The sequence below is a fragment of the Xylocopa sonorina genome, chromosome 9 (genome assembly GCF_050948175.1).
Source record: "Xylocopa sonorina isolate GNS202 chromosome 9, iyXylSono1_principal, whole genome shotgun sequence".
NCBI lineage: Eukaryota > Metazoa > Arthropoda > Insecta > Hymenoptera > Apidae > Xylocopa > Xylocopa sonorina.
This window is the reverse complement of record NC_135201.1, coordinates 3,276,856-3,302,383: the sequence shown is the minus strand read 5'-3', so window position 1 is coordinate 3,302,383 and position 25,528 is coordinate 3,276,856. Positions and strand designations below refer to the sequence as shown.

The following is a 25,528-nucleotide window of genomic DNA, read 5'->3' as shown; positions in this document are numbered from 1 at the left end:
TGTTTCCCCTCCGTCTTGGCCACGAGTCCCGCTGGCTCCTTCGCCTCGTCCACGGGCTCCGTGTCCGCGCGCGTGTCTACCCCGATGCGCTTTCACGTCCCGTCCACGCTCGTCCACGTCCACGTCCCCGGGACGTACAGCGTCGTAATGCTCTTAACAGCTTTGAAATTAGTTTCTTTCGTCCTTCAAAATTTCTCCACCCTCTGTAACTCCGTCGTTCGTCCCTGTCTGATACACGTTAGCGTGGCACGGGGTCCACTCGCGTCTCGCCACGGTTTCTCTTCTCGTCCCCGTCCGCCTTGCGGCCACGGATCCGTGCTTCTTTTGTTCCTCCTCGCGAAGCACTCGAAGAATTTAACTAAACAGCGGCTCGAACCGCTCGAAGGGCGAGATGACGAGCGTCGAAACGCGCAATGCTCGGACATAGCGCGAAACTTAGGGATGAACGGTCGTCGTGGTTGCTCGTCGTTCGATGTGGACGCGATCGAGGGTGGATTTCGGCTCGCAGGTTGAAAATCGCGGCAGAGGTACGCGTGGCGCAGGGATAAATCATCCCGTCGCGGCGATACGATCGTCCAAGATGGAGTTCGCGATGTAAGCAAAGTTTTACGGTCGAATTCGTTCCCCTTGACGGCTTCAATGAAATACGCGGGCGGAACCGCGATCCATCCTGCTCGCGCGTCGAACGTATCGACGTCGAATAATAATAGTCGCGGGCGGACTGGATGTTTTTCTCCGACGGAAATTCGCAGGCCCTTCGCGGCTCCTGTTTCGCACCCCTCGGTGTGGCACGCGGAAAATCAATACGCGATAACAAGGCGGCGAAATGCCGCCGATAAGGACGATATTTATTGCTGGCGTTAATATACATCTCGTACCAGCGTCGAGCAAAAAGACCGTAGAGCCTCCCTTAATGAGCACAGCGGAGTTTATTACCCCCCGCGCTTAACGGGGATTAAGACAGCTTTAAAAAGGACGTCGATGCAGTGCCAGGAGCCTAGACGTTGCAAAGCGCGCGACTGTCCCTCGATAAACGCATACGTGCGTTTAACAAGGCCCAGTCGAGCGAACTGTCTCTTTGTACCCGTTCGTCGAGAGTTTGTTCAACGATTGGTCCATCAAACAGTTCGATCGATGGGACGATGTTTCGATGATATCGTTGGTTGTCAGACTTTTTCCCATTATCTCGACGCGATACGTGGACCATGGTTAAAGGGTTGCACAGGTTCGCGGATACAGCGTATTCAAAGTAGCTGTCCGTGGCACGTTTACGATGTCAATAAATCTGACCATATTTCACTTTACTTACAAGATCTTTCAGGCTGACTAAACACAAAACAGCCCTGGATACTACATATTTGCTGTGTCATACGTAAACTTCCGTTATATCTGGCGTCCCCGTCGTGTCTGCGCGATCCAACCTGGGGCTGATCTTACGAGACCGCGGTAATAAATCGACCTCGATCAGACGCGATTTAACCGTTCTGCAACCATCGAAATTCATTTCGCCTCGATACGCAGTCACGGTTCCCTCGAAAGAAGCGTGCATTTAAATGCAAAGTTACCCGGTAATGGCAATTGTTCCGCGTTCGTCCAGAAACTATCAAGTCGCTCGCAAAGAAAAGGACGCGTCTGGCTCGAGGAAAGAGCCGAAGGCTGCTGCAGGATTAACCGTCCAATTTCCCCGCGCAACCTTTTATTATCATTCCTTACGCGAAGCTGTACGGGCTCGACCCTCCTTTCTACAGTTTTTAAAATAATGCAGTGGTAGCGCATACGTACTCCCGACTAATTCGATCGTCAGAGTGAAATTAAACGAATCGTTGAGCCTCGTTCCCCGCAGAGCACTCCAACCTTAACCTCTTGACACGTCGATCAAACGAAAGAATGGTTATCTTCTTTCCAACGTGAGGAACATAAATCCGTGCGTGTACCAAAGACGCGAAGAAGTTAATTCATAAAACGTATCTACATTTGTGTACCACGCTCGCTTCTGGTATTCTCGCGCGCTCGCGAATAAAGTCGATTTGATAATAACAATGGTAAACGTGCCTGGCAAGGCGAACGAACGGGACACGTAATCCACGGAATCCGATCGAACCCGTACGTGCAATATTTGATACTGGACAAGGCTCGTGACGCGAAAACGTAGGACGGCGACAGCCACCTTGGAAGGAAACGCCCGCGATAATAAATATGCCCAGCGCCGGCAGCCATAAATCCCGCGTAATTGAATTTTCAACATCCATAACTGGTCGTCGCCGGTGCGACCTCAGGAAATAGGATGGGATGTATCTTAAACCGAGTGGGATCGTTCCTTTCTATTCTCGAAACGGCGCAATCCCTTCCAAGCCCTCTTCGATTAAAACGCCGCCACACTTCCATGCTCCCCACCCCCTTCGACCTCGCTCCCTTATTCGTTTCCCTTTCCTCCTCCTCCCTTCTCTCCTCTCCACAGAGCTCCCTCGATTCTTCGATGTTCGCGGGGTGGAACAATTTTTAATTCGCTCCCGAAACCGATTCTTTAGCCTCCCCCTCGCGCCCTCGCCTCGCCACGCTCTCCGCCTCGACTCATCCACTTGTTATCCGTCTCCGTTGCCCAGGCTCCACCCGGGCGCTCGTTTTCTTTCTTCGATTCCCCAGCAAGCGAAGAGTTCCTTTGACGGGAACATCTAATCAAGGATTTCTTCGAGGCCAGAACCCGCTCGCCCCGCCAAACTGTGCACCTTCTCACTCTCTCTCTCTCTCTTTCTTCGTCCACCTCGCAGCACTCGTTTCGTTCCTTTCTACGGTTCGCCAGTGGCGGGACCAGCCGTGGAAAACTTTGATTGTGCGAGGGTCCGTCCGCGCGCGGGCCAGACGGGCGGAAAGAATCGTTCGGGGACAGAGGCGGACGCGATTGAATTCCGGTCGATTGGAAATTCAACCGCTCGATGACTACGGGCGTACGTCTTAGCGCGGATGAATCAGCGTCCCTGCGACGCGTCGATTTAAATTTTCGGATGGAGTAACGCGGGGGTAATCGAGCTTCTGGGTCTCTCGCTGAATCCGTCGCGAGGAGATCGTGGACGTCAGCCGTGACGTCAGAGGCTGGGATAAACCCTCCCAGAGGCGAGAAACAAATGACGTACTAACTGCATATTAACCGAGAACTGCCGGAATATCCGTCGACCCCGCCTACTGTCCTGGGAGCCACGCGAGCGCGCTATCTGCCGCGCTCTCCCGGCCAAACTTCCCCCGCTGGCATCCTCTGCAGCTGGGTAATTGTCTTTTGCCTTTCTTGCTTCATTCGGAATTCACCGTTGTCGTTTCGTCGATAACCCTCTCTCTCTCTCTCTCTCTCTGTCTCTATCTCTGTCCCATTCTCCGCCTCGTGTTTCTTATTACCGATCAACCTGGTTAGCACACCGTTCAGGGTAAATCAAGCGTACGTGTGCTAATGGAGAACGTGCCTCGTCGCGTTGCTGAGTCAGTGGGGGAAGAAAAATTGTTATCAATTGTGCAGGTCGTCTATACTGTCAGTCGAGGACGTCGCATAGCGTCCAAGTGAACAAGCAAGCATCAATTGCCACTACGGTTTTGTCAATAAAGAGAAAAAGGCTACGCGAGTATCACCTTTTTTTTGGCTCCCTCTCTGCTGGTTCGTTTGACGTTCGTCATTTATCTCGCGTAGAATGACGCTGCTCGGTTAGAACGCGCATTTTAAACATCACTGTAAATTTCGTTAATTTAACCTCGTCGATATATTTTACGACGCATCCGCCGTGCGTAACGGTTATTGTTTATTTATTACCGAGTTAATTTAGCGAGGCACGTTTATTCGGTGAATCGCTGATACGCGTAACGATGATTGCGCGCCGATATTTCTTATGTTTCCCGTGTAACGGCGATGCTCTTTAAATTTATTCGTACAATCCCGTCGGTACGAGAAACGTGGCTGCATAATGAAACACGTCAGTCAAACATTGTTCCACCGTCGGCTAAGTTAAACAGAGAGGATATTAATGCTCGCGTAAACGCTGGCGGGCCGAAAGAAACTTCTCGATCGAATTACCGTGCGTTACGCGCGATCGAACGAATGCCAAGAAGACAAGAGAACTTTCCACGAGCTTGAACAAGCCGTGGACCTCGTCGCGAGCGACAAGCTGCGCGATCCGTCACGACGCGCGTAAATTCGCGCGTCTGAATCATCCCTTCGCGCGCGATATTCTTGCCCAGTCATCCGTCTGTTTCCATGGTACTTTTTCCCTACTTCTGAACCGGCGCATATTTCACGGAGACGAATCCAGCCGCGCACGTACGTATTCATAGAACGATGTTTCTCTCTCTCGACGGGTAAGAAACTTTCCGACCATAAGTTTACACGGCGTCCTGCGTTATTCATTACCCGGCGCGTTTCGTCGCGGCGGGATTAAAACGACGCGCGACACAGTCGAAACGGCAGCGATCGTTCGGTATTCATATTAACGATCCTCGTTCGTTTCGTTTAGCCTGGCGACAGAGGCGAACGAGGTAAACGCGGTGTCTCGCGGAACGTCTCCGAGTTGCGCGGAGATCTCTTGATTCCCGTATGCAAATAAGAGTGTGCATAATGAAAAATCTGCGCGAGAGAATGGCCCCTTCTCTTGCTCGGCGCTGCCTCGCGTAAAGTATCGTCTTTCTGGGAATCTTAAGGACGAAAATTCCGGGAGAGTTAAGAGGATCATGGTAACAGGAGCGTAACGAGATGCTCTCAATTTTCCATAACAAGCGCCGGTACAAACTACGTCCCCCGTGATTTTTTCTCTTTTCCCAGAGTGAAGGGTGCGGGGCGGAGGTAAGCTCGCGTGTTCGCGTTAAGGGAAGTTTGTTTTTTAAAATAGAGAGGCTCGTCGTGTACATTTTATTGGACGATCGGTGCATTGAAAAGAATGCTGTGACAACGCGTTTAATTAAACTTTGCCGGCTAGATCTACCCTCTAATCTGAAAAATGAAGAAGAAAAAAAGAGTCGAATTCTTCTTGGCTTCTTCCTCTGTGCACCGGGGGGAAGGGATGTGGTCGCTCAGCTGGTCGCATTTCCGGCGGATAATAAAACGCAGGTAACGGTAAGCGTTCTAAAATTCAAGCAGAACCGTGAAATCATAGAAAAATTTCGTGTACGCGTGCAAGTATATAGATGTAGAATTCGATCGACCCTTCTCTGTTCTGTAGTTGCTTTAATAATGCTCGAACAAGTGTACAATCTCCGATAAAATCGTGGTTTCCACCTCGACTGTATAATTATGTAGAATCTCCAACTCTGCACATTTATACGTGAACAGTAAAAATGAACGACCAGATAAAGAAACGATCGAGATACACTGGCGGCGGTGGTGGTGGTGCCTCAGCGTGCCTCGATCAGACGCGCGGCATAATTACGGTAGAAAATTTCAGACTCTACACATCTATACGCGAACGGTAAAAATCGAAGGCCAGAGTGGCACGATCGCGATACACTCGCGGTGGTGGTTCGCTTCGGCGTATCCCGATCGTGTAGTCGTAAGAACGATCGTGTCCCAGAGCGCGTCGTGGTTCCAAGTGCCAGAGAGACTCGATCTACGCCTCGTCCGCTTTAACCTTCTCCGTCTGGGCTGACATGGTGTCCTGAGACAGTTCCGGCTCGTGGATGCCCATCCATTTGCATCGCTTCTGCAATTCTTGTCGGTACCTGGGGGACGGGGTTGGGCGTGAAACGGTGAATGATAATCGTTTCGCTTTGTGCTCGCGTCCGCGATATCGCGAAGTGGAATCGCGGGATGGTTGGTTACCTCGGATGATTGATCGCGTAAATCCACGGGTCGATACAAGACACCGTTTTGGAGAACATGGCGGGCAGCATCGTGGCCGTGGGCGTTAAAAGGTCCCTGAGAAATTGTCGATCGTCATGCTCACGCCCTTCTCCTTTCTATTTTCGTACGATTATTCTTAAAACGATCATTACCGATTCCCAAATGCCCCGATCATCGCGAGCGTCGCGTACGGTGTCCAGGCTAGAAGGAACAGGAAGAATATGGTGAACGCCACTTTGGCGATCCTCAGCTCGACGCTTCTCTCTTTGTCCTGGTTCGACACCAACGACTTCACGTTCATTTTCTTCGCCTGTGGGGCAGAATCGAGTACAGTGGAACGTTCTGTTTGTTCGAAAGAGTGAATGGACTCGCTAACGCCAACAATTCAGTTTCTAGCGGTAAAGTGTTTTTGGCTGACCTGCTCCTTCAACATTTTCTCGTGATTACGAATGGACCTGAGCAGCTGGGAGTAAAAGTAGACGATAAACACCAGCGGGATCACGTAGGACCATATGAAGATGCAAACGACGAACACCTTGGTGTCCTGATCGTCCGTAAGATAATCGAACGTGCAGGTCGTGAGGAAGCCCTCTGCAAAGGGAGAGATGAACGTACCAGACACGCGAAACTCGCGAACGACTAGGATAGAAGAGGAAATCTGAGCGTTGGACTCGTCTGGACGGTCTCTTACCGGTAGTGTATCGACCCCAAGTTTTCAGAAGCGGTAAAACGCTAAACGGTGCTACCCAGAACCACGTGAGCGCGATGATCACGGCTGCTTGTTTCGAGTTGAGTCGTCCATCGATCGGGCAGGAAATGGTCCTGCGAAAAGAAGCGCGACAGCAGCCAAACGTTACAATTCAGTATAAATCGGTAACCAGAAGCCTTTAAACGGTAACCAAACCGAGTGGACAGTCAACCTGTATCGATCGAAGGCAATGGCGGCGTTCGTGATCGATTGGCCCATCCCGGAAACCGAGCCAAGCATGGCGAATATGTCGCACCCGACCTCCCAGCCGATCATACGTTCCAGAAAGCTGTTCACCAGGAACATCGGCATTTCGAAGGCCATTATCACGTCGAATATCGCCAGGCTAACGATGAACATGTTCGAGGGTGTCCTCAGTGATTTCGATCTGAAATGGTACCACTCGTCGTCGGTTCAGTCGGTACAAACCGTGAAATTCGAGCGAGTAAACGATCGTAGGTACAAACAAGAGGGAAAGGGGGACGCGCGAGATCGATAGACGCTCGCGAGCGTTCTTCGCGGTTCATCGAGGGAGGGCAGCACGACCCTGAACCCTCCGCGAGCGGAAACGCGCGACTCAGAGGCGCGCGTCGACCCGCGGCAGAATACAAACTGGTAACTTACGTGCTGAATATCCAGACGACGCAAAAGTTCCCCACGACCGACATCACTAGCAGCATTAAATAGATGAGCGCGAGTCCGATGTGCCAATATTTCGCGGGCGCGATGAACCCTCTCCAATGGGGGTGCACGAGCTCTGAATGTTCAGGTGGCACGTTCCATCCCAGAAACCTCTCTCGCATCGACGGTACGTACCTGAATGGTAACAATAAAACGAGACATGGTTCAATCGCGACGCGTGGATGAGAAAATCGAGGGTGGTCGCGTGCACGCACCCTGCCTCGTCGCCCATGAAGGCCAGAGGACCGTTAACGAGAGTCTCGTTGTGCAACAACATCCCGGCACGACTCGAAGACTTGACGCTCGATGCACGGGACTCGCGATGCCTCGATGAACGGATCGACGAGCAGATCCCACGGTGTCCTCTGTACGAATCGCGTGCGCGAGAGGCGTGACTGTCTCGACGAGGACGAAAAAAAAACAGGTCTTTTTTTTTTGTTATACCGGAGAAACTCGCGTTCGAAAAAAGGGAACAAGGTGTGAGACGCGCACGGCTTGAAGTGAGACGCGGTTGGGGAGGTTTTGACTACGTTCCGCAGCTCACTTGACTCCGTCCATCGCGATCCTTGCCTTTTATACGATGCGACGGACCGCGATCGGGACTAGCGTGCCGCTTGAGAGTTTAATTCGATTTGCGATTTACGAATGCGAGAAACCTTTTGTTCGGCTGAGTCTCGCCGGTCACGCGAGCCGATCTTCGCAGCTAGCGCGGCACCCTTCGTGCTCGCGATGCCCTTTCGCGACGTTTCTTAATCCGCGATCAAGGTCGTCGCATAACCGAGAGACAAACGGAGGGTGGCGCGAGCATCCCCGTTACCGATCCGCTCGATCGTGGACGGTCGAAAAGTTCGCCGTCGGTCGAGTGGCTCGTCGCGCTCGTCAAAGTGTGCGGCCCCGTAGATGGGCGAGCGCAGGGTGGTCCGCGCGCGAGAGAGGGATTGAAATTACGAGGGTCCAGGCTCGCTCTCGGGATCGATTGGACGCGCGCTGTCAATCTCGTAATCGAGGGCTCGTTTTGTTATCGGTTTAACCGAATAACGCTCTCGAAACCGATCGAAAATTCAGAGGAATTGCGCGACGCGCGTCGGTCAGCGTCCTGAAATTTCACGCTGGTCGACCGTCGAGCGGCTCGACCAAAACCCTCCCTTAGCCCCCGTCGGTCGACGCCGCTCGGGCCAGCCCGCAAAACCATTTTTACACGCGGTCACCGCTCGCTCCGTGGCGTTTCGCGCGATACCCATCCGCGGCGAAAGTGTAGCGTCGAAGGGCGGAGAGGGTGGAAACGCGTGCACAGGCGGCGGGGCGCCGGTTTTCGAAGTGCCACCGCGACGCATCCGCAGCCTTCGCGCATCCACCGGATTAAATCATAAAATTGTCGCGGAACCGCGCGCTGATTTACGAGGACGTGTGCCCCGTCGCGGTGTACGAGCCTTGTTTCCAGTCGCTGGCCAGTTAGTCGGCTGGCTGGTGCGTTGCCTCCGGTGGAAACCGCGCGAGGACGATTGGCCCGTCATAAGCGCGTCCGCGCGAGAAGATACAGTCGTCCTCGAATAGGAAGACCGAAAGAACGGCGAACCGCGTACGGGGATAGGACACACGGGAGGATCAACGCGAGAGGGTTGGAGGCGGACGGTGGGACGGTGCGCGCACACTGGCGAACACGGGGGGTGAGTTTCATTCCGCGCGTGGCAAGAGGGAGCAGCAGCAGCAGCAGCAGCAGCAGGACGTTTTTCACGATTCAACAGATATATTTACGAGCTTTGTTCGTCCGTGTAATTCTCGCGACTTATAAAGCGTCGCAGGCATTGTCCGCGGTGGAAATCCAGCGGGAAAATTGAATGACAAACAATGGGCCCAACCGAGGCCGATTATGGTAACAATGTGAACGGTGGCGACCGGTGACGCCGGTTCCCGTTCTACCCTCTTCCTCAGTCCCCGCGCCATTCAAACGCGTTCTCTTCTTCGTCGTTCCCTCGGCTTGTCCGAGGTACCAGTCGCGTCCATCATCTCTCATTGATCGTCCCTTCCTTCGTCCGCCTCTCTGTCGTTCCCACCGCGCGTCGCGTGTATCGCTCGAAATACCAGCCAGCCGGTCCGTCCTCGTACTTTCGATTTTTCCACCGTATATATCCCACAGTTTTGTCTCGTCGTTCGACTAGATGGATCCGTACACAGAGATGCGAGGGGTGCACAATGCCTTGCCGCTTCGAAGAGATAAACATTTCTAAGCGCGTTCGCCTCTCTTTGTCCCCTGACAAATCGTACCCGATCCCTGTCCGATCTCGCGGATTTCTCTCTCTCTTTCCCTCCCTCTTTCTCTGTCTCTCAGTCATCGTGGCGCATCGGTTCTCTGTTTAGCGTGTCCGTTCGTCGGCCAACGTCCGTTTCGCCGGTCCGATACGAGAGAAAAAGGATCGATCGCGAAGGGACTGAGATTTCTGGCCAGTGTCCGATGCCAATTCGCAGGATTCACGTTCCGCCGCGAGGGCGACCATCACGAGCATCCGATGGGGACCGTCCCTCCTCCGTACCGCGATCGCCAGCCCCGCCATTATATTTTCACGGTACGCGTGAATGTTTCCCCAGCGATTTTCGGATTTTTGTCTAGCGTTGTCATCGCTCTTCAGGTCGCGTTCGGATCGATATCTACTCGGCAGTCGTTGGTGGCCCAATATTTCCTCGAGTTCGTCGACGCGTCTCGTTCCTCGTCTCTCTCTCTCTCTCTTTCTCTCTCGTTCAACGGTTCACCGGAAGGATCGACAGTCGCGAATGAAATTGTCGTGGCAACTCGCCGTAGAGATAGGAATCCCGTCGTCGTCGTCCCGGCTTCTCCCGTAGTTGTATCGACTCCTCCATCCGCCCCTCGCTTGGTTCCCGTTTCCACGTTTAGTTTCCGCCGTTCTTTCCCCTCTCTGAAACGTTCGCCACCGGCTCGAAATATCCTGCTGGTAAACCGTCGCGATAGTCGGCCCGCGAAGCGGCCCGAACGAAGAACAAAGGCATGCAGATTGGAGAGACGCGGATTAACAAGGATTAACGCTAATTGGGCGGCCGCGCCGCTGGGTTGTCGTTCGTCCTTCCTCCGTCTCCTCCTTGTCCACGGTTTCGCGGTATGCAGCCGCGTCGCTAATGGTAGCATCTCGCGTTCCTCTTCCCCCAATTTCCGTATTCTCGTTCCATGCGCAGAGCTCCATATACCCTATCCAGAGAGAAAGGAAGAGAGAGAGGGGGAGAGAGAGAGAGAGAGAGAAAGATTCCATGCCACGAGCTGTGTGCAGATTGACACTTTTTTTCCGATTCAAGAGCCATCCCGATTATTCAAATCGCGTCCCACGAGTGAAGCCGGCGGGGTTTACCAGGACAGGAGAGAGGCGGCGTTCTCTCTATATATACACTACGCCCGGAGAATTCTCCTCTCGTTACGGCGAAATCAATTCGGCGTCTCCGTTAATCGCGCGCTCGCCTCCCAGCGGGATACAGTGTCTCCTGATTCGCGGCTAAATCGAAATTCGATCGACTTCCCCGGGAAGACTTTGTGATCCGACGGTGCAAACGATTCGACGTGCCACCACCGATCCGAGGGACGACTGCGTCGCGGCAAACATCGTGCGGCGAGGGGCTGGCGTTAACGAGCCTCATTATACGTCGACGAGGATGAATAATAACGCTCATCCACTGTCGTGTCTGCCGTCGTGTCTCTCGCGACGCGTACACCCCGGGTTCGCCTCTCGTCCGGTCATCTCCAGCGTTCGGCGATCGCGATCTCGCGATTTCCATCGCAATTATTTTGCGCGCGACACAGATACCACCAGTGCGTACGCGTACAGGTAGCCGGATCTCTTCGTCTCGAGCACGATAAACCGTATTACGCCCGCTGATACGCGCATCGAGGATGCGCCAGTGTTATCTTCCGCCGCGTGGGAACCTCCGCGCTCTCTTTGTTCCGGATGCGACCGCGCAGCGAATCAACCGTACACACGGGGGGGTGAACATTAGAGGCGAGCGTGATAACATCGAGCGGACGCGGAAAAAAGATCGCCTCGGGATACGGCACAGTCTCGTAAAAGATGGGAACGTGTTTTACGACGGCCGCGTAAAATTATGCGAATAAGTCGTTTCGAACACGTGGACAGACGGGAGATCTCTTTGCGTGTCTGTAAAAAGGTTGATGTCGATCACCTATTACTTTCTGAGCAAACAAGGTATCTCGAGTTATAATTTTAAAATATACTAAAATATAGAGAGATGTTGATATTACTATGATAGAAAAGATTTATTAATGTACGCGCACGGTAGATAGAAAAAAAGAAATGCTAGAGAATGTCCGGTTCCTCGCAGTTGGAGAACGCAGTGGAACAGGTCGGTCGCTGGTCAGACACGGTTCGCTCGACGGCTCCCAGATCTCGATCGCGTCGCGCGAAACGTCTTAACCCGTTTTTATCCCGCATTACAGCCACTGAGCGTTTATTTCAACCACCGTCGAGTTCCGTTCGGATCTACTCGCTTAAAGTGAAAGAGGAGAGGGCAGAGCGAGAGACGGCAAGTGGTTTCAGAGCGAACCGCGAGTTTCACGGTAAAAATGCAAAGTCGAAAACTCGAGCCGATGGCTGAGACGAGGGGGTGGTAGCTGGTATATATACACACATACATATACGTCTACCGGCTGAAACAACCTCTCATTTGTTCCCAAGCCTGGCTCATTTCTCTCTCCCTCTCACTCTTCCTCGTTCGCCTCTTCCTTCCTCGTTCGCCAGCGTCCCGGTTTCCGTCTCCGTTCACCGCCGCCCTTCCTCAACCGTCGACCCGTTTATTTCGACAAAGAGAGCGGCGGAGGGCGCGGTCCTAAGGCAGAATACCGTCGATTTCGCGAAATTCTTCGGAAAAATCTCCATAATTTCGAGAATTGCCTTTTGATGTTCAAGATGAAAGAGTCCGCGACCGGAGTGGTCTTCCGAACGGTTCTCCGCCTATTCCTCCACGACTGTACAGCCCGCCCACCCCTCTCGCCCAACGCTTCAGCCTCTTGGACTTGAAACGGCGAACCCCAACGACAGACGATCTCCTCGCGACCTCCACCCCTCTCCAACGAGACTTTTCTCGATACTGTTTGGCTTTCGAAGAATATTCGTCGCCGTGTCGATCCTCGAGTGCGTCGCAGAGCTGGTCCGTTCCTGTGGAGGCGGAAAGGCCGAACCCTGCAGAATTCGTCGAACTTCCTCGAAGACCAGAGAAGCGCAACGAACTCGCAGGGAAATAATCAGGAAGGGTAACTAACGTCTGTAGCTCGAAGCGTAACGAATTCGCCTTGGATGGTTGAAGAACGGAAAAGAAAAGAGGGCGGAGGGGGTGGTGCAGAGAAGATCCGCGGTATTGTCGTAGACGAAACCAGCGGCAGGGCGGCGGTGCCGCGTAAACTCGCGACAGAAGAAAATAACAAAGAGGTACCCAGGCACAATGCGTATCGGAGCTTTCAGAGGCGAGCCACGCGGGCCTGTGGGCCACCGTTCCACGGACGATGGGTGCTCGCATTTCCAACGAGCAGCAGGTACGAACGAACGTGCCACACCGTATCGCGAGCGTAACACACAAACGTGGGGTAACGACGACGGGGCGCTGGTGACGGTGGATGTCGCGAGAGGGGCGGGAGTGTAAGGGAGCGGAGAGCGAGTGTTTGTGAACGCTCGCGAATTGCCGCGCCATCCCGCTCGGCTTAATTTTGCCCTGAGCCCCTCGTAGTTATTCGAGTGCCGCCGACTGGCTCGTGCGGGACAGTTGAATCGCTCCCGGGGATTCGCCATCTTTTGTCTTAGCACAATGCCGGCCGAGGCACAAAAGTGACTAAGTGCCCGTAATACCCGCCATTATATGCCTCCTACCGGCACTCTTCTCCGCGTTACTCGCGTCTACATTTTCCGCCCAGCGTCCGCCTGCTCCCGCTTTCCCCCCGTTTCTTTGGGAATCGCGTACGAATCTTGGCGCAGCTCGCGAGACGACCCGCGAAGACGCGTGTTCGGGCACCGCGCGTCCCTCTGACTGCTTCTGGAACTTCTCGCGGAACTCTCTCGCCCCTAACGCTCGAGGAACGCGCTTATCTCGCAACGCGCGCGTCGCTTGGAAACAGAGACTCGCTCGTCGAGCGAGTAAATACGACGAGAGACGATACGAAAGTATCGAGAATCGCGGGTCGGGTCAATTGCGTTTAACGAAAAGGGCAAACACGAGGGGGGGGGGGCAAGATTAAGCGGTGGCTCGGATGGCATGATGCATAGCCACGGAAGATGTAAAGAAACACCAACCGTAGATTATCATCGTAAGTAGAGATTTCCCAGAGGACTATTAGTTTGCTGTAAATCCCCCCAGAAGAGGAGTTAAATAAATTACGCTATCAAGTCGCGAAAAGTAACGCCAAGAATTCTAGTCAGACACGATCCTCGAACTGACACGAAATTTCGTTGAAAACCACGATCCAACCCTTAAACCACGGCTCTCCGTCTACGCGTCCACGAGCAGGCTAGTTAAACGATGAACGAAAAATCGAATGAAAACGAAACGGCCGTCGGGAACGGTTAATTCGTCCATCCTTCGCGTATCCATTACGTTGACCCCGTGGATCATCGGGTCTAATCAATCGTCCGGCGAAATGGCGTTACATTATTTATGGCCGGTCGTTTTTCGTTCGCCAGGCTCGCACGGTTAGTTAGCAGGCGGCGATGGCAATTTGTAAGGGACGGTGAAATTCGTCGGCTGAAAATTGATATAACCGTGGCGCGTAACGTTTCTCAGCGCAACGCGTAGCCTGGCTCGGGTCCATGACGTATAGCGGACATCTGGAGGCACCAACCGATCGAGACTGTGTACGAGGGAAATTTTAAATCCTCCGCAACCACCCCCGTGGACGCGGCGAGGCGCGTCCGTTATCGTATTGTCTCGCGTTCCGCCGTTGGCGGTCGTCCGCGTTTAAAATGCCAACGATAATCGTCATCGATTCTCCGTTAGCGACACTTTTAATGCGCTTAAGCGTTTTAAAACGTACCTGGTGTCTCTGGTTCGCGGTAATGGCTAAATTGCCGGCAATTTCGGTCGAGTCAGCGGTCTCGACGCCGCAATAGAGAATGAGGGGCGCGGTTGAATCTTCGCGGAAACACCGATAACGTCTCGAGGAAGTTTCTCGTTAGCAGATATGTTCGCGCGGGTGAAGAGGAGCGGGAAGAGGAGCGAGTGGAGGCGTATCGCGAATCATCCGGCGCCGGGTATCGCGCCATTTTCTTTATCAACCGGAGGAGCGCACGGGTTACGCGTTCGCCAGCCGCGAGGATCGCTCCGCGAACTTCCAAACAACTATTTACATGTTTATTAACGGGCCATAGACCAATCTGTACGGAAAAACACGCGAACTCTCTTCGTCTGTTCGTGATATGCGTTTCCGGAGTTTCCGCTTTTCGATGCTAATATCCGTCGATTCTGAGGACCGATGTAATAACAAGGTTTGCGGAGGTAATCGGATAAAAATGATTTTAAACATTCGTCGATGGAACTGCGAGTAAAATGAAAATGTTTGCATAACGCACGGTAATAACGTGGGTGGTGCGATTGCCACGTCGGCGCAATATCTGTCTGGATTTACCGTGTTTTGTTACTTAGCCACGAATATCGTGCGCAAGTGTTACGAAGAGAGAACTTCGAACTATCGTTGCGCGACCCTTTTCGAAGAGATTTATTGCGGATATTTCGTAGTTTCTCTGTTTTTCCGTCTTTCTCGCTCTGTCTGCTCGTTAAACGTCAACGAAGACATCTCGAACGTCACAAACGAACAGCTTCGACACGTTCGCGAGGCGTCTCCGCGGCGTCTGGAAAAATTACAATACGATTGCTACGGCAGACCAAAATGGGGCTTTCTCGCGTCACATCGGCGCCAAAGTTTTTCCATCGCGTCGTCTAAATATATTCTCGACTCGTCCCATCCGAGTTCGGTTAACTCGAGCCAAACGCGTTACACTCCGCGTCCCCTTCGCTCTGCGATTCCTTTCAGACTCCGTTCCCAGTTATTTTTTCCACCCCGCAGCCACCCCCTCCCAAAAACGCGTTTTACTTTTGCGTCACGTCATTTAATTTCCGTCGTCGAACCCGCAAGTTATCGAGAGTCGCGCGTGCCCCGTCTCAATTAGGTGAACACCGTCCAAAATTGTTTCCCCTGGCATTATGCGGGGACAAACTTTTATTGGCCGCGTTCTTAGTTATCCAGAAGGCGAGCACGGGACGGAGAAAAAGTTGCTTCTCCTTCGAGGGTGGTAAACGCGCACCAGCACTCTTCTCGTGCGTAGTTCCCGCTTAAAAACACTTTTGCTCGTTAACCATTACCGCGAAGCGATTTTAACGATCGCCTCGGCTTTAATCGGATAATCTGACGCTGTACGAGACGACGACGACGACGACGACGACGACGGTCCACGGCACAGCACGGCACCAGTCAATCCACCCTGCCGCGCTGCGCACGACTATGCGTTGGAAACTTTCGCCAGGGAACGGTTCCCAACTTTTAATCCGTACAGCGGTTTGCGCGTTACGCTTCCGTCCGTCTTCGTGCCAACTTTATATTCGACGGGAGTCGCGCGACGCTCGCGACTATCGCTCGCTACGAGGCGCAAACTGACCGAGCGCAAGGGATGGAAAGATGAGGCGGACCGTGTCGAGGATCGCGACGAGGAGACTGCGATCTGATTTTTACTCCCTCGTGTATATTAAACGGCTGTACTCGACACTTATCGAACCGGAAAATGAATGGAACGATTTTATGAAACATCAGCCGTACGTCGGAATGTGTTTATTGTTTCGCGATTCTGGCCGGAAATATACGTAACCCCGCGCGTTCAGCTAAACATACAAGCCCTCGAGTAAAATCGCGCGAAATTAATTACAACAAATACCGTCCACTCGATGTGTACCATCCGATTAAGTTCCAAAGTACGCGCCGTTTATTCCGCGCGAAAAACAATCGTCGACTGTGTCCCGCGACGATGATCAATAAGCACGATTCCCCGCTAGCCCTCCGTCCTGTGAAACAGGGTTAAACGTCTAATTCGCGGATGCAAACGAAGGGACGCGAACACGATCGTCTCTCCGTCTCTCGTCCGTCAAAGCGGAGTGCGCTTCGAGGGTAGAACGACCCCTCTTCTCTCGCGGGAAATGGAGAATGGTGGATCTAGCGGTGGCACTCGAAATCATTCGAACTCGTCCTCAGCGGTGAGGCTGGGCTATCGATTCTGGCCGTGGAGAATGGACGGTGGAGGCGAGAGGCGGGCCACCCCGCGAAAGAGATAAACGGAAGGGAAAACGGCGAGGCGGAGGGAAGGAAGGGTAGGGAGAGGAAGAAAGTAGACGGTAAGCGCTCGATTAGAGAGCGTCTGATCAGGCCTATTAATCTTCGATCTGTCCGATACTAGACCATGAATTATGCATTGCCAAGGTAGAGGCATTGATTTCTTAGCCAGACAGGGAAATATTATTCGAATAATTCAAAGTAATGAGTCGAGAGCCGGGGTCTGGCTCGAGCGGTTTTCTCAACTTCCAGCTTCCTCGCCGTCACACCCTCGAGCATTCGCCCGGTTTTATCAGCTTCTGTGCACCGTCCGCGATACTTCGCGGTGGCCAGCCCGTAACAAGCGGAATTAATAAACCCCACGGATTGATTTACGCGTCGTGCAGCCGATCTCTTCGAGATTTCGACTTCCAAGATCCTCCTGGTCGAGGCGAATGACGAGTGTTTGCTTTGGAAACGAAAAGTTTCGCAGACGTGTCGCTTCGTTGCGTGTTAGTACGAAATTATACTGAAATTTAGTCAACCATTCTCGAGAGACGAAAAATCGTCGAGCAAAGGGTGTAATATTGTAACGCGAGGGTGGTATGCGAGGAACGATGGGATAAATCGAAGGAAGAAGCGTCACGTATAGGATATCGTCGATAAATCGAGACCCGTGGGGGTTTCCAAGAGATTAACGGAGAACTTTGTCGCAGCGGGTGTGCACGGGACGCAGCGAGGACACTTTTCTCTAATTCGATGGGAAGTTCCTCTGGACGGACTCGCCAGCCGACTTCCGGCCGCGCGGTACGTCGGATCTTGGTCAGCCAATTCGCGATTCATCCCAGGATCGGCGTGAAACTTCGACGACGATTATTCCTGGCGACCAACGCTTTCTGTCGCCCAAACTATGCGCCCACGCGCAACCATTCGTCTGCCCGTGACACTGTATACTCCCCATGTGTGCACGCGTGCGTCTTAGCCCCCAGATTTGATCGAAGCTGCGCTCGAGTCACGTTCTTTTGATCTTGAAACCTGTGCCACGGACAACGTTTGGAACGTTGCAACACCTGTCGCGCGGGTAACGTTGTAACGCGCACCAGCAGTCATACGAGGTACGTCTGTCGGATTTGACACGCGTGCAGCGACAGTAAGAGAAACAGCACGCTCGTCGACACACGGGCCACGGGGGTTGTAACATTTTCAGCTGGAATTACATATGATATTCTCGTTCGACAACGCGATCAATTTTATCAATTTCAAATTATTCCATCGACGATTCTAATTGTACTAAATACACCAATTTTGTAGTACTCGATATTTTTCTAGAGGCGATTAAAATTAACAGACAGAATCAGTCGAAATACCGAATGTATATCCGTCCACTTGAATAACGAATCATATTCGAGGGAATAATTCAGTGTTCCGCACTTCGTCAGTAATCTTCGAGTACCAACCTGTGACATTCCGATCGTTCCACTGACTTTTTCCCTGGACCCGGCTATTTCCATCGTCCAGGCCGCGTCATTGTCGAACTGGAGCTCGATGGAACCGCCAGGACCGAAAATAGCTTCTATAAAAGGTACGACGAATCGTGGCATCCAGCTGATCGATATTTTCGCGTCGCGCGCAATTATAGAGCGACTTCTGCGAAGCCAAAGTGGAGGGCTCGTCGTGGAGCGTTTAAAATATTACGACGAACGACAACAGGGAGCGTACGTTTCGCTGGGAGCGCGATCCGCGTCTAGCTATCTCTGCAGCTGGTCCCAGAGGTAGTAAGGGTAACGCTAGAGTAGCACGAAATGCGGCGTGCATACACCCGCGTCAGTTATAAACCGAGAAATGCACCTCGAAACTGTCTCTCCTTTCTTTCGCGACGTACCAGGCGTTTACTCCAAACTGTACGACGCGGCTGTGAAACGCGTCCCGCCATTTAGCGGGTGCGTGCGTCTACGATTAATCAGACGAACGATGGTCCCACGATACGACGAAAATTTTCCTCCATCGAATCGCTATTTTCCCGCGAACGCTGCTTCATTATCGACACGATCCTGCTCGATCCTCTCGATGGGTGTCTGAGCACCCTTAAGGGAGTCGACACGCCGCTTGGCGACGTTTGTTCCTCCGTCAGAAGCAATACGTTGTGAACAGTGAACGTTGGTCCCTCGTGGTTCGAATCACCATCGACGTTTTTCGAGAAACAATTGATTTTTTCGAAAATTATTGATCATTTTTGTACTCTCGTGACCAGTCATCCTGGAGGATGGCTTGTTTTGTACGCTAAAACAAACAGCAACGGAAGAAAATAAAATTTCCAGTCCTCGTCGACGTAGAACCGCATGGGAATAGCGGTGGCAGTGTACGCTCGAGTCGCTGAGAGGTGCAGCATGGATTTACCCTCTCCATCGATCCACTCTTCTCTATTCGTACCTTTCTCTTTCGCTCTGTCGATTTGCGCACGAGTGCCTGCCTACTTACTCCTGCTACATACATTCGACGATTCTAATGTTACGCGAGCAAACAATGAAAGTCGTTCAATTTAATGGGCGCTAATGGTGGTCCCGTTATCTCTTTAGCCCAACAGCCCGTGGCGTCACCTTTCGACGGGCCTAGCATAGAGATCGTGTATTAAATCTCATTCCTTTGAGAAGGACTGGTTCGTCTGGTAATTCTCTCCCCCTCTCTCGCCCCTATGTTAGGCTCTCGTGACTTCGCCTCTCGTATTTTCCATAATATCAGGAACGATGCTCGAGAGTCGACCAGCAGGGTAATCTCGTATCCGAACTTTCGCGACGAGGGCGCGAAACATAACTCGTTAGAGAGAGGACCGCGAGCTGCGCGCCACGCCGTCGCGAGCGAGGGAGAGGAGGAGGACACGAGCGGGAAACGAGAACGCGCGGAGGATGAGAGATGAGGCTCGAGACGCGAAAGGGTAATACGCGTGTAAAACGGAACTGCGTTGCCAGAAACGGCGGACGATGACGTGTCTGCACGGATGAATCGCGGACCCGCGCTTACTGACGAGGACTCGCGCGACGGGGGTTGGAAACGGAGGGGTTGCGTACCTTTCTGTCGACTAGGAATTTACGCGTTCGAGGGGGAGGGACGACGGGGTGGATCGCTAAATTATGCATCGCGACGGGCAAAGTAGAAAACGAACGCGGTTAAAGCGAGTTAATTCGACGGGCTTTAATAAACACCGGCTGAAAACTGACCGGTTCGCGCTTGGAAAGTGGCGGAAGGAACGCGCGACCGGTTTTCCGCGGTACAAAGGAGACGAGGGAAACTCGGGATTGCACGTCCTGCAGAAGGTGCTGAGGAGTGGTGGTCCGCGAATCATTTGCATAATTGATTAAAGACTCGTGCTGGTCGAGTACGCGTACCCCCGTGCGTCCTTGCAACTTGGCGCGCAACGTATGAGCCATTAAGAGCGCGGCGCGTTATCTAAACCTCCTCGAGTCAAGGGTTGAACGTCTTGGTTCTTAATCGCGTCTAGAACTGCGCCCATAAATCATAAGCCTGAGAGGCGTAAGTTTCGACAGACACCCGCGAGTTTCGCCTACTGTCTGTCGCTCGCGGTTAAATTAGAATCGATCGATCGAAGATCGTCGTTGGACGACCAACGCCTTCGATGCATGTTCCTATAGCCACTAACTGGTAGGGTCGTTAAGTAAGCTGTTACGCAAAAATTGATCTTGATTTTTCCAGCCATTTTCCGTCGTCCTCGACTCTGCTCGTTCACCGCGGGTAGAGTTAAATGGATCGAGCCTATCAGCTTAGGAAGCGCGTACCCACGTGTTCTTTCCGCGGCGACTAAACGCCGGAAGGGACGGCTCGACGAAGAAGGGGTGGGCTCGCTTAATCTTCTTGTCGCCGTACCACTTGGAATCCCGCGCATCACCGGAAGATCCGGACGGTCCTCTGTTTATTTCCACCCCGCAAAAAGACTTTATTTCTCATACTTTCTTGCCCGCCGGCTAGATTAATATACTCCCCCCCTACGTGGCCTCGAGAAGAAGAAAAACTTGTCCCAGGCGGACGTCGCCACTCGATCCTCCCTTTTTCTGCCCCCGCCGCTACGTAAGGGTAGAATCCACGAGGAGTTTTAGGAAAAGCGTCTCTACACTCTACGCTCAGGCATCTCTCTCTCTCTTTCTCCCACTCTTTCTGACTTGGTCTCTCTGTCTACCCAGGGTGGAACGGTTCGTTGATTTTTCGATACTTCGTAAAGGCAACGAGAGGCACGGTCGACCTTGCACGTTTACCAAGCCGTCGGAGACCATCGAGAACGAGGGAACGTGGCCGTAGAGCGGGCTACGTGCGGGGTACGTGCCAGGAAATATGTATGCGCGGGCTTGATACCGCGGCGCATACAAGATGTACCGCGATAAAAAGTGCATTTTCGGCCTCCCAGAGGATCGCCAGCCCGACATCGCTCCCGTTCCCGTGAACCTTCGTTTTACCGTTAATTTTTATTCCTCTCCCTGGTTCCCTTCGCTTTGTTCCTCTCTCTCTCTCTATCCCGCGCCGCTCGTTTGCCTCCGTTTGACCCCTTGCGGGCCGCGATCGATGTTACCAAACATAACTGGGTGAGCCTCTCGAGGCTCTCGGGAACGACGATTTCGGAATTCAGACCCGGAGCCCTCTCGCCTCGGGTGAACGGGGGGTAGAAAAAGGACGCGGAATTGGCGTTATTCCGTCGCTGGCGTTTCGTAGCCTCGCGCCACGAGAATCGGCCACTTGTTGACAATTCGCGCCGCTCGATTGGCACGCCGATAAATTAACACTGGGACAGGGTGGACCAATTAATCGAGAGGGGCAGGTGGGAATCGCGCGCGATAGCGAGCGCGTTGCGTCGTAAATCAACCAGCAAGTAGGAACAGAACGGCAACCACCGTTCGCACGGCCCTGCGTGCCTCGCGTCTTCCATCCACCTTTGTCGTTTCCGCTCCGCGAAACGACTGAGCTTACGCGTGCTTTTCGTCGCGTCTTTCTAACTTTGTGCCTCCACCAACGCTATCAGTCGACCAGCTAGCAACGAAACGCGACGCGTTCCTCGATTGTCTTCGAGTGTACAACGCTGAGGATACCCCGGAAGGACCATAAAACCAGCGCGCGCAAGAATATGTACACAGTTTCCCTCCGTATATCCATGGCGGACGTGCACGCTTTACGACAGGACGATAGATCCGTCTGTCTCTCGGACGGGTGGCTTGGATTCGCGTTCGAACTAACGGCGGATGGATCAAGAGTCGCACGGTTGGTATCCCGCGGCGAAGTACGTCGTTGAACGAACTCCCTGAAAGATAGGTGGCCAGAGGGGCAGGGGAGGAAAGAAACAGAGCCTCGATACCTGTGCAAACACGAATCGATTCCGTGCGAGGGGGATCCGCTGGTAGACGCGGCACGTACCCCTCGTAGGTACGTGTACGCGGGCTCGTAAAATTCGCGAACGAGCCTCTCGATTACCCCTCACCCCTAAACAGGGCGGCGGGACAAGGAGGCACGAGGCAGAGTCAATAACTCGAACGATCTCACCGAAACGATCCATCAGGCCTACTCGCCGAATGGGAAAGCGTCTCTCGGACGAGCGAGGCGAGCAAAGGAAAAAGAAATATGGTATCGCCGAATCCACGGACGGATGGTCGGTTCGGCTCTGGGTAACCTTAATTATTTTCCTCGTCCCGCCTCTCTGGCAGGGTTCGAGGAGCGCAGAGAGAGAGAGCCAGCCGGTTCCCGAAGAAAATTACAGGCAGCCTCGATAAATATTAACTCCGTGGCCCGGAAAGGTCGTGAAAGCTACACCCTCGAGTTCCTCGGTCTCCGTGTACCCCGTCAACCCCCCTCGCGCCGCCGACAGGTTACGTTTCAGACGGTCAGGTTGCTCGAGGTGGTGCAACAGGGCTTGAGACCGAGGGGCGCGCGCGAGCCGAGTGTACGCGAGGGTGAGGCCAAGTGTCGGAGTGAGAGCAAACGGGAGAGCAACGGGGGGTGGCGAAAGAAAGGGACGGAGGTCGAGGGAAGAGCCGAAGGAGGAGTAGGTTGCCGGTGCGACGAGCTGGAAAGGATGGTCGATACTATCTTCCAGCAGACGCGGAACGTTCCTATTTATTCGGGGTTAAGTAGCATCGGTTTTCTACATACGGTAGCCACAGACGCTGTTTAGGAGGGTTCCTTAAAGGGGATAAAGGAAATCGAAGACTTCCGGACTTGGTTTGGAAGTCGCGCGAGTTTGACGCGATCGAAATTGATCGTATTTCATTTAGCCAGGTACCTTAATTGCTGAATGAGTTTATCATCTTTTTGTGTAAACGTGGAACGTTCAGGCACAACGTTAAAGCACGCCCCGATGAAATATCGCAACAAGAGTAAAATTCAAATTCCTAGATTCTTTTCTATCGCGGTTCATGAATAACGCCCAAGAAATTCTTCTGCTTGTTACGCGACCAGCGGGTCGACGTTAACGTTCCGCGCCATTTAACGGCCACCCAGTTACGGGGTTAACGCAGTCGGCTAACTGTACCGTATGGCTTGGCTGTGGATTCGATTCTCCCGGCGGCAAAACTTGAATTTATATCGACGCTGGACTCGAACTCGCGTAACGACAGGTCCCAGTCGCGTTATCAATAAAACTGGTACCGAGGAGCGGGTGATCACGTTATCTCGCCGTCTTTCGTAAGATTCAATCCTTGGAGGACGAATAACGTATCCTGCGTTCGTTGCTTCTGTCAGATCTCTGCGTTGTTCGATCTTAAATACCACTCTCAGACTCTAAGCAAGATTAGATCCAAAATTAATCCCAATAGTAATCGACTATTACGAAGTAAGCAACAGTTCCATATTTCTAGTCGAAGCGAAATTAAATTCGAATATGGATATAACTGTCTCTGGACGACGCATCCAGCAGCGCCCCGCGGAAGGTGTTAACGTCGCGGCCCCCAAGCAGAATCTCCCCGCGCGGTGAACTTTTTTATGCGTCGCTAAATCACACCCGCGGCCTCGTTTTATGTTAATTTTATTTTTAACGTTGACCGTTTCGCGGAGCTCCGTCGCGCAGAGCAAGATAAACGAGACGATGAATTATTCATTCCAACGTAAGTACGATTTTAACAAAGAACGATCGCCAGTCTGCCTCCACAGCCGCTGCGTCTCTTTCGTCTTTTCAATCTCTTTTCTTTTTCTGCCCCTCTCGCGACGCGCAGAAATTAGCGCGTCTCTGGCGATCGATTGGGATCCAGAAACGAAGAGTCGAGGAGTCTGTGCGCGTCGATATTCCAGCGAACCGCCAATAAGAAAGACGTACACGAGGACCAGTCCATTCGAGTGGAATTTCGGGACGACGTAATTTGCCAGCGCCCGTCCGACGAGTCCCCAGCGTCGAGCGACTCGATCGTTCTCGCGGGCGACTCGATTAATGAACGGATAATCGATTTACGGCAATTTCGTAGAAGCAGCCTCGCGGACAAAGTATAACGTCTTTGATGGCGTAACCGCAAATCGTTCGATCGGTCATACGCGCGGCGGTTTTCCGGCGAAAACAATTTCGCTGTCTTCTCGAACCGATGCAAACCACAATGGAATTTATCGTCTATACCTACGGGCTGGGATTTGTACCGCAACTGTGTTTTCAAAGGAGAGCACCGCAGCGGGCATAAAGGGAAACAGGATTTCGACGCGCGTTCCGCCTCCGTTCCTCCGTCGCGTTTCACCCAGGCTGCGTCCCCTCCTCTCTCGCTCCCGATGGATGCCTACCAGGGTGCCCCACGGTTTTATCGAGACCCCTCCTCGCGCGTGTCGTGTCCCGTCGAGTTGGTTGCGCGATAAACATATCATCCTGTCGTGCAACGATCCACTGACAGAGAACACGTCCGATACGCGAACCCTGTTCCTTTCTCTGCTTTTTTTTCCTTTTTTTTTTTTGCGCCGTTACCCCCCTCCCCGTTTGTCCCTGTTTCCCCACCAGGCAGCCACTTCGACGTACAGAGGTTTGATTTTTTTTTCCGGCGGTGAATCCGACGGAAAAGCGATATCGGCGAGAGGGAGAGCCGTGGCGCGGCTGGAACGGCCCCGTGAGCCATCAACAAGAAGCGGCCTTGATCTCGATCGCGGCCCCGGCTGGCTGGTCCGCCCTCTGCGGACCCCCGCGTCGTCTGCTGCGCACCGCGTGCCAGTGCACGGTTAACAATTACCGTTATCGTTACCGTAACAAACGAAATTGGCTGTTGCGTCAGTTTCAGTTTGCGGAACAAAGTGAAGCAAAGTGGAGGGAAACGAGGCCTAGAGAGGCGGTAAAAAACGATTATCCTGTTACGAGCTGTACGGCGAAGGTGGCTGCGAGAGAGGAATTTTTATACCACGCCAGGAATCTGCAGGCATTCGTAGCCGTAACAGCGGCCACGGGAGATCCAGCGAGCGTGAGAGCAAGAGGAACGCTGCGCGCCTCGTCCCACCCTTAACGCCATCCCCCTGCGAACTCCTTACTCATAGAGGGAACGAGCGATCTAGCGCGCTTCCGTCGACGAAGAGAATCGTCGACGGAGAGAAACCGGCGGTAAGTTAATTCCGCCTCTTTTTTCCATTTGCCAAGATTTCCCCGCGGCACGCGTTTACAAACGACCCTGGCTTATTATCGGCTTCAAAATGGCCCCGCGAACCCATTCGCGCCTCTCGCGAATCGACGCGCCAGAGATAACCGTGACGCGATCGAATAATTGTTTCGACTATCACCGATCCTCGACGCTTAACCCCAGCTTTTTCCAACCGCCGTTGAAACGATACGTTCCGCGTTGAGCTTTCGATCTGGCGAACAAATTAGTCGACCGTGCGCGATTTTTCGTTCGCAGATGCTCGCGAATTTACAGGATCGAGGACGTTCGCACGGGCGAAGAAGTATTTCCGGTACTTTGACCCGGACGCGGGGAAAGCTTTACGCGCGGACGCTTATCAGAAGCGTTTCACCGCGACACAGGCATCGGGCGGACGCGATGGGGTAAGT

The 25,528-nt window shown here is 53.0% G+C and overlaps 1 protein-coding gene across 2 annotated transcripts in view; it reads right to left on the bottom strand.

Annotated features, from left to right (window-relative positions):
* The window catches only part of Rh5 (Rhodopsin 5), a 216,355-nt gene extending 208,578 nt beyond the window's left edge, over positions 1 to 7,777 (bottom strand). The window contains exons 1-8 of one of the 2 annotated variants that reach the window (XM_076901486.1): positions 7,454 to 7,777; positions 7,182 to 7,373; positions 6,730 to 6,945; positions 6,501 to 6,631; positions 6,228 to 6,400; positions 5,962 to 6,119; positions 5,789 to 5,884; positions 5,560 to 5,688 (exon numbers count right to left, since the gene is read on the bottom strand). In XM_076901486.1, coding sequence (XP_076757601.1) covers positions 5,577 to 5,688; positions 5,789 to 5,884; positions 5,962 to 6,119; positions 6,228 to 6,400; positions 6,501 to 6,631; positions 6,730 to 6,945; positions 7,182 to 7,373; positions 7,454 to 7,515 — 1,140 coding nt within the window. In that variant the 5' untranslated portion in view covers positions 7,516 to 7,777 and the 3' untranslated portion in view covers positions 5,560 to 5,576. Of the gene's footprint in view, positions 1 to 4,868; positions 5,689 to 5,788; positions 5,885 to 5,961; positions 6,120 to 6,227; positions 6,401 to 6,500; positions 6,632 to 6,729; positions 6,946 to 7,181; positions 7,374 to 7,453 lie in introns of those variants that run through there. The other variant, XM_076901485.1, reaches the window with a different exon arrangement.
* Positions 7,778 to 25,528: the final 17,751 nt, after the last annotated feature.